Genomic DNA, 9398 nt, shown 5'->3' on the forward strand with positions numbered 1-9398 from the left:
GATTTATTCAATGAGTAAACAGTTCTATTCTGATGTTTTTATCTAATTTAAAACGTCTCTGTTTCTTACATTCCATGTCCTAAAGTAATGACTGTTAGCACAAGCTATGTCCAAGAAAAAAGACTGAAGTTAGCCATCTCATCTTTAGAGATTTGCAGGGATTCGAAATAAGATTTTGTCTCACTTCTTAAAAGGGGAAAAGACCTATTGCGAAAAATATCATTCATACATACAAACATTACTGTATATGTTATACATACACACACATATCACACAAACACATATATACACTATATATATATATATATATATATATATATATATATATATTTTATATATATACATATATATATACATATATATATATATATATATATATATATATATATATATATATATATATCACATACACACAAACACAGACACGCACACGCACGCACACACATACACACACACACACATATATATATATATATATATATATATATATATATATAGATATATATATATATATATATATATATATATATATATATATATATATATATACTGTATATATATATATATATATATATATATATATATATATATATATTAAAATGTTTATGTATATATGCCATTGACCAGAGGCTCTTGGGATTGTGGCAATCTACTTTTCTAACAAGGTTTATAGCTCGGATAATAATAATAATAATAATAATAATAATAATAATAATAATAATAATAACAATAATAATAATAATAATAATAATAATAATAATAATCTCCCTTACAAAATAAAGAACAAGTGTCTGGCTATATATATATATATATATATATATATATATATATATATATATATATATACATATATATATATAAATTTATATATATATTTAGGTCATGTTCAGCGGCATTGCCAGACGTACAACGACTCGGTATATCCCCATCCCTCCCGTTGGGGGAGAAGGAATAGTCATACCCTTATGAGAGGGGAAGGATAGGGTTGAATCTGTGTGTAGGAGTGTACATATCTAGTTAAATATTTAGCCGTCATTTTTGACGGGTCGCGTTTCATTATAATAATAATAATAATAATAATAATAATAATAATAATAATACTTTTTTCAACGTAAAGTGATTGTAATTGCACTTTATAATAATAATAATAATAATAATAATGATAATAATAATAATAATAATAATAATAATAATAATAATAATAATGAAAAGCTTAAACCTCTAAAAAATAACGTTTAAGGCAGAGAAAAGAAAATGTACAGTTTTCGTTCTAATTCGTCCTCATCATTAACATTGTTGGAGCTGTTCAAAAAAGATTTCCCAGCGTAAAAGCTCATTCTAATGGGAGTTGAAAATAGCTTCGTTCTGCAAGTCTCGTTTTACGACTTCATAATTTTTCTCGGCTGCAGGTTTTTTTTATATGTTGGTTATTAGAGATTTTTCTCTAAACATCTATCATTCGTATTCGTTTCAAATGTCGGGTGCTCTCTCTCTCTCTCTCTCTCTCTCTCTCTCTCTCTCTCTCTCTCTCTCTCTCCCGAAATGACATTTTCATTTTAGTAAAGCATCCAAGATTAGTTTTTTCTATTTATTTATTCATGTATTTAATTTGTTTCCAATATTTAGATTTTTATTTTAGTTGGTATGGGTGTTTTCTAAAATAATAAATATTAGTGTTTATAAATGTTGGTGGTTTCCTGTGTTTGCATTAACAACCTCCTAAAAATGTATTAGACTTGGTTGTTTCCGTAACCAAGAACGTCATGGTGTCAAATGAACCTAAATAAATCTAATCAAAATCTGGTATTTTCTTAGCAATAAAACCTAGAGAAAATCGACTTCTGGAATTAGTAAGAGAAGTTACTGTGGTTATCTTTATCCTACGATAATTAAAGAAATCGTATTTAACCCTGGAACAATGAACCCGTTTCCCTGTTACACGGCCACTGAACGTGGGTAGTTTATACCCGATTTTGGAAAATTAAAGAAAAATAGTAAATATGCAAATTTATTAATCCTATCCCTTACACACTAAATATAACCCTATTACCTAGTAATGAAACTATTAAATTAGAATACTTACTTTCAGAAACTTGAATTAAAAAGCAAAAAGAAAGGAATGTAAAAAAGTGAAAAAATTTGAATGTTTTTGCAAAAAAATTAAGCAAAAAAAAACCCTCCCCAAAAAATCGCTCAGATGCTCCCACACGCTTCCAAGGATGTCAGGCTCTCATCCCAGGGGGTCATCAAGGCACGGGGGATGCGGGAACTGTAGGGAAGAGAGTAGGAAAAACACCCTTTTTTTAGTCCACCAGAAATGACAAATTGTGGAATATAATGTGTTTATTATATTTTTATACTTTATCACACATTATCACTCAAAATCTTAGTTTTATATATATTACCTACCTCAGCCTTATATGCAATCACAGCAGTAGGGGAAGTAGTGGCTCGGGCAAACAGGTTGGCGGCAGCTGTGACACCTGAAACGTGTCTTTTTGTCTGCCTTGGAGTCACACTTCGTGCAACGGACCATAGGGTTCCTCATCTCGGCTGCCGATGGTCCAGCACCTGCAGCTGTGCCAGAGCGGAGGTTGAGGGAGCACACCTGTCTTATGGCCAGCTTCACCTGGCGATGCTGAGAAGGGTTATTCATCCGTTCCTGCGCTGAGGGCTTGATTAGTTGCAGGGCCAGTCCATGCATGAATTTTCTTCGGTGCAATTCCTTGCGTTGTAGCGTTGGATTATTTGCCTTGTATATAATCCAGGAGTTAATGATACTTGCATTGACCATCCCAAAGAAAACACACAATGGCCACCTATTTGTTTTTCTGCTGCAATTATATGTTGCACACATTTGATCGAACGTGTCGACCCCTCCTTTTGTCTCATTATAATATTCAATTATGTTAGGCTTTCCGGTGACATCATTCACTACTTGCTGTGTGTGCATACTTGAAAGGAGGAGCACATTCTTCTTTGTTGTTTGTGTGTTTGGCACGTATGATACGAGTGTCAGATCATCTGTGAAGAGGAATGCTGAACTCCCGGGTCTGCGGTCCTTCTTTTCCCTCATGACAGGTGGGATTTCTGGCTTGTTGGCCCTGACTGTGCCCACCAATGTCAGCCCATTAGTCAGGAGGTCCTGTATGAGGGGCACAGACGTGAACCAGTTATCTGTTGTCACATTCCTGTTCGTGTTCTGGTAGCGGCTGGTTAAATCTTTGGTGAACATGTGGCCCAGCGTCAGCCCATGCCTTGTTGTTGTACCTGCTTTTCCTAGGTAGGGAATAGCTTTTAACAGGTACTTACTTTGGACATCGTTCACCATAACGATTTTTATCCCATACTTTGCTGGCTTATTAGGGATGTACATTCTAAAAGGGCACTTTCCCCTAAAAGCAAGCAACTGTTCATCAACTGTGAGGTTCTCGTGAGGTGTGTAATTATCCTCACAGTTTGCCATGAACATGTCCCACATTTCCCTGACCGGAGCGAATTTGTCTGTGGCCCGCCTCTGCTCACGTGTGCCCATGTCGTCAAATCTGAGGCAGTATAGCAGAAAATTGAATCTGACCTCAGACATTGCTGCCTTGTAAAACAAAGCCCCTACCTCAGAGCACCACAATTCCCTAGTATTTAGGTGGTTATCTTTGCGGTAGCCACTAAATATTAGAACACCTAGAAGGGCACGTATCTCTGCAGCTGTTGTGTGCTGTACAGTTGCTGTCTTCCTCTTGTATTTTGTGGCAACATCACATCAATTTTCTTGTTAGTAAAGTCCACAATAAGATCAACAATTGCAGTGGACATAAACAGGTCAAAACACTCCTCAGGTGTGGTGTATTGAGAAGCTGCTTGTGTGGGACCTGGCCTACTTGACACCACAATATTGCGAGCTGGTGTCCTTCTTGCGGCAGCCACCTGTGGCCTTGTGTGCCACGTATAACCAGAGTTACTTTTCACAGTTGCCGAGTTAAAAGTAACTAGCAACTCCCCATCGTCTGCACGTCGTCGCCGTTGTCCTCGGGGAGCAGCAGGAGCAGTAGCAGGGGTTGGAGCAGGGACAGCAGGAAGGGTTGCAGCAGGAGAAGCAGGAGTAGTAGCAGGGGTTCCAGCAGGAGCAGTAGCAGGGATTGCAGCAGGGGCAGCAGTAGATGAATGTGGATCAGAATCACCAACGGCAAGTGGAACAGAGTAGCCACTAGGGCCAGGAGTAGAGGTGGCAAGGCCAGTAGAGGGAGTGGCGATGTTATCAGGTGAGATGGTGGAGGGGAGGTCCCTAGGCCTCTTCCTCTTCTGACCAGCCGCCTTTGTTTCTATGCGGCGGCGTGGGAGGTCTTCTTCTGAGTCACTGTCAGAACTTTCTATCATTTCCTGATGACTAGGCACATATTCTTTATCAAGGTCACTATCATACAGTACCTCTGCTTCAATACAGTCAATTTCACTCTCATTGTCTGAGGCATCAAGCAATTCTAAAATTTGAAAATCACTAAGGTTTCGTCCTTGTCTTGCCATTGTGTCACACTGAACTTTGGAAATCCTGAAAAAGCATTTACAGCCTGAAAAGAAAGACAATTATTAGTACACCAACACTTATAGCTTCCATTTGTAACTATTAACACTGAACCCGGGTACACATTACCCAGTTTTTTCTATATACTCTGATCACTGAACGTGGGTAAACGGTACCCGAACACGTCTGTAGCGCAAAATCCAGGCAGAGGATTGGAGCGACGCGACTTCCCCCTATAAACCCATAGGGTAGACTGAAGCTATACTGAGTCCCAGCGCACTGGCTTGTGGGGAAGAGGGGGGAACACGAATGACGTCACCTACTCTGGGTAATCTATACCCACGTTCAGTGTTCCAGGGTAAAGGAAAGCTTCAACATTGAGATTTAGTAATTTACGTCATTAATTATAAAAAGTCTATAATTTATATATTTCTCAAAGTTATATTTATATATATATATATATATATATATATATATAAATATGTATATATACAGTATATATATATATATATATATATATATATATATATATTTATACTGTATATATACATATATATACATATATATATATATAAATATACATATATATACGCGTGTGTTACTACAAGTGATATTTATATCCTAATATATTGAACTACAAGGGAAATTCCTGTTAAATGCACCTATCTTGGTAACTCGATACAAGACTTTACAGTTTACTTTATCTTGAATATGGTCCTATCTTGCAATGTAATCAAGTCATCTTATACATGTGCGCCTTTAAAAAAATGATTTTTACACGAAAAGAAAATTCCGAACAAGTAAACAAAAGTGAAAAAAAGACGTAATTCGTTGGTTCAGTGATTACGTCTTTGACGTATGGATTAGTGTTTGTATCGTATGTGCTATAAATATTAGCAGTTCCCAGGATAGGATGATGTTTTTGAAAAGGAAATTTGAATTACAAATGTTTAGAATACACGCAATATCCTTTTGTTAAGAAATACTTATGATTGTACTGTCATCTTTATCTTGTATTGATATAATAAGATAAATGCACTGCCTATATTATACAAAATTTAAGGTTTTTATATTCATAATGAATGATAAAAAGTAAGGTTTTGATTTATTTATTTGAGCCAGAATGCCCGCAGTAGCACTGTGATGGAAAAGTTAAGAGGCTGAACAAGATGACAGAAAGGAAGCGGGGACGGAGGTATGGAAAAAGGGTAAAAAGCGAGTCCGGCTAGGAGCTGAAAGGACACTTTAATGGCATCTATGTAACATCTAAAGAGCGCCGCTTGAGGTGCACTGACAGCGCAACCCATCACTGGATGTTAACGAGTAGAATTCATATCCTGTCGGTCTCAAATATCTGGTAAAATGTAGGCCTAATATTGTTTGTCAACAAGAAAACTCTCAGCTTGATATGTTTTATTACTCTTTCAATAACGATTTCTTCTATATTATGAAAAATACAAATAAACACGGGCGAGTAAACAACCTTTTCAATGCATTGGTAAATGCCAAAAAAGTATCTATATAAAATTTTCATACAGCTCCGATGTTTTCAATTACCGTCCATTAAAAAAGCTTCCTTTTTTTCTTGAATACTTTATGCACTAATCACGGCAATCTGCTTCTCAGTGCAATATGACGTAACCCCTTTATATGCATTTCAATCTGCATTCTATATTAAACTAACTTGTTACATAGCTTTAAGATAATGAGTCACCAACAATGAATGCGAGATATTCGCCAAGTCAGTCTGTGATGTTTATCAGCTCTTCGCCGTGTGAAGGAAAGTAAATGTCTTCTAGGGACACAAGCCCAACTTATCATTATATTACAAGTATACGTGACCCGTCAAAAATGACTGTTAAATATTTAGATAGATATGCACACACAGATTCAATCCTTCCTACCCTCTCCCCTTTCCCTAATACAATTCTCTTGGTGTCCCCCGTCTCACCAGGGTATAACTACTCCCTCTCCTCTTTCCCGCTCAGCCTAACAGGAAAGAAATACACACACACACACACACACACACACACACACACACATATATATATATATATATATATATATATATATATATATATATATATATGGCCAGATGAAAGACAGGTGATGAGAACAGAATATGCAATGGAAGATGAAAAATCATTGGAAGGAGAGAGAATTAATGACGTAAAATAGTCTAGATGGGCTATTTAGGAACTACAGTATGATCTCCAATAAGGGGTTATTAGAATTGGAGTTTAGTGAAAAGTTGAAAAAAAAAAAAAAGCAAATCAGGCAATGGCTAGGTTAAGTAAAATTTGGAAATCAAATCGCCTGAAATAACATATAAGAATCAGGCTATATATCAGTTTAGTAAGATCTATGTTACTATATAGACATGAGTCGTGGTATGACAATGAAAAATTCTCCAACAGATTCGATAGATTTGAGAACAAAGCCCTCAGAAGAATATTGGAATTAAATGGCGGGACAAAATTAGAAATCAATCTATAACAGAGATTACTCGAGTGGCATATGTGGATGATATCATGGTGAGAGGTAGATGGAGATGGTTTGGGCATGCTCTTAGCACTCCCAAAGAGAGATTAGTTCACCAAACTTTTAACTGGGCTCCACAAGACACTAGAAAAGTTGGAAGACCCACGCCTACATGGCTGGCTGAGGACTATGAAGCGTGAAGTAGATGATGAATGGAGAAGTACTGAATTAAAAGCTCAAGATAGTGACGGCTGGCGAAATCTAACGGAGGCCCTTTGAGTCAATAGATGTAGGAGGAGATGGTGATGATATAGCTAAACATTTGTCCTTTATTATATAGGGGAGGATTACTACTAGCTGAGCTACATCCCCAGTTGGAGAAGAAGAATGCTATAAACCTTATAAGGGCTCCAATGGCGAAAACAGCCCAGTGAGGAAAGAAAATAAGGCAGCAGATAGAATAGTGTGGCTGCGTGAACAAAGCGAGTGGGACTAGTAATCTCATTAAATATTCAATGTTTCAGGATTAGCTAAAGTTCCGTGTACTCTGCTGTGCTTAGCAATGGACCTCAAAGAGGAATGAGAAACTGGCACAATGAATAAGTTGCTATAATGAGATAAATAGGCTTTTATTCCCTTCCGTGATTGACCAGTTCGTTAAGGAAGTTATTTTGTGTAATTAGACGAAAAACAAAATTACTCGTAACTGTTATTCAGTCAGGTAAAGTAAAGTAAATGGCATCCTGTCATGTGAGCTATTCAGGGAAATTAAATTGTTAAATATCATGCGAGTCATTAGATGACATTGTGCTAGTTCTATTCCTAACGTCGGATTGTCTTGCTATTCGCTTTGAAAAAAAAAAAAAAAAAAAAAAAAAAAAAAAAAAAAAAAACTTATGATTTCAAAATATAATTTAAACATTATCGCGTGAGCACTATTCCCCTTTGTTTAAACAACTATAGAGCCAGATATTATGTCATTTGGGACACCAAATAATTCCCAATTAATGAAACGGTCAGTCATATATTAAAGTGTACACAATTTCACCATGTGGACTAAGTAAAACAAAACATCACTTAGCTTTTTACGTAAGACAAATTGAGTACCTATACGTCAATGAAAGAGGATAGCTAAATAGTGAATATAATGAAATACAAATGAAAATATAATAGGAGAAAGGAAACACCATTAAATAACAGATATTAAAAAAAATAATAAACAACTTCCAAGGAAAGAGGATATACACAAATAAGTAGCCGATGGGGTAGGCCTATTGGTCCAAAAAATAGGAACTTACGAGAAGAGTCTAATATAGCGAAAACGAATTAATTAATCCAAAAACAAATAAAGGGAATACTGTTAAAACGAAATGTTCGCTATTTTCTTTTTCAGATGAAGTACTGAGAAAATTACTCTGGAATTTAAGAACGAGTTTGTTGGTGTTACCAACACTCAGTCCTTTGGTAAAAAAAAAAATGGATACATGCTTTGGAATAGATTATGCGTAATCTCTAGTGTACACATTCATCAACGTTAATGCGAACACAAACACACAACGCACACGCGCGCGCGCACACACAAACACACAACGCACACGCGCGCGCGCACACACAAACACACAACGCACACGCGCGCGCGCACACACAAACACACACACACACAATATATATATATATATATATATATATATATATATATATATATATATATATATATATACAGAGAGAGAGAGAGAGAGAGATAAGCGTGTGTTAATGAGTATAAATACATGCAATACTTTCCAATTATCAGCAAATCGGTTAAAACTAGGCTCGTGGCTAAAAGATCTAGGAAGCCACTGTTCACTGATTGCAGATACAAAAATTTACTGCTAATTTGAATGGACATTTCAAGTAAAAGACCTCAGTCTATCTCAGGTGCCTAACATAATATTAAACTAGCCTAATAGTAATATCCACTATATTAAAATTTAGAATACAAAATTAACTCTAACTGGTAAAACTAGGTTGGTATTTGCATGGAAAAATTAAACTCTCAATGTTATATTTCGCAGTTATTATAATTACGAAATTATATATGAATTGGTAACCTAATCCTTCTTAATTTATTTTAGGCTCTAGGTCCTAATTTAATTAAGGGTGGGAGGGGACTTTTCCCTCTGGGATTTTGGGAAACCAAACCCTACATTAACCAAAGGCACTGTATCATTTCAAAAACCTGGAATAACCCATTTAAGCACTTGATTCGGGCCTTCTCTAGCCTTACACTGACCAGAATCTTCATATTCATCACTATCCTTAAACTAATCATGTCCTCTCACTAAATTCTTATAATGATATTGAGCCTTATATTGCACATTCTCCCCTTTTGAGAAACTCGTTCGGCATTACTGCCCTA

At 35.9% G+C, this 9398-nt stretch overlaps 1 protein-coding gene across 1 annotated transcript; it reads right to left on the reverse strand.

Moving 5' to 3' along the window:
* Window positions 1–1974: 1974 nt before the first annotated feature.
* Window positions 1975–4627, reverse strand: LOC137657043 (piggyBac transposable element-derived protein 4-like). The gene is given in 3 exon segments (XM_068391403.1): window positions 1975–2269; window positions 2410–3757; window positions 3760–4627. Coding segments are annotated over 2 exon segments (2103 nt in total). The 5' UTR covers window positions 4522–4627; the 3' UTR covers window positions 1975–2269; window positions 2410–2416.
* Between the last annotated feature and the right edge of the window lie 4771 nt (window positions 4628–9398).

This window comes from Palaemon carinicauda, chromosome 18 (genome assembly GCF_036898095.1).
Source record: "Palaemon carinicauda isolate YSFRI2023 chromosome 18, ASM3689809v2, whole genome shotgun sequence".
In the NCBI taxonomy this organism is placed as follows: Eukaryota; Metazoa; Arthropoda; class Malacostraca; order Decapoda; family Palaemonidae; genus Palaemon; species Palaemon carinicauda.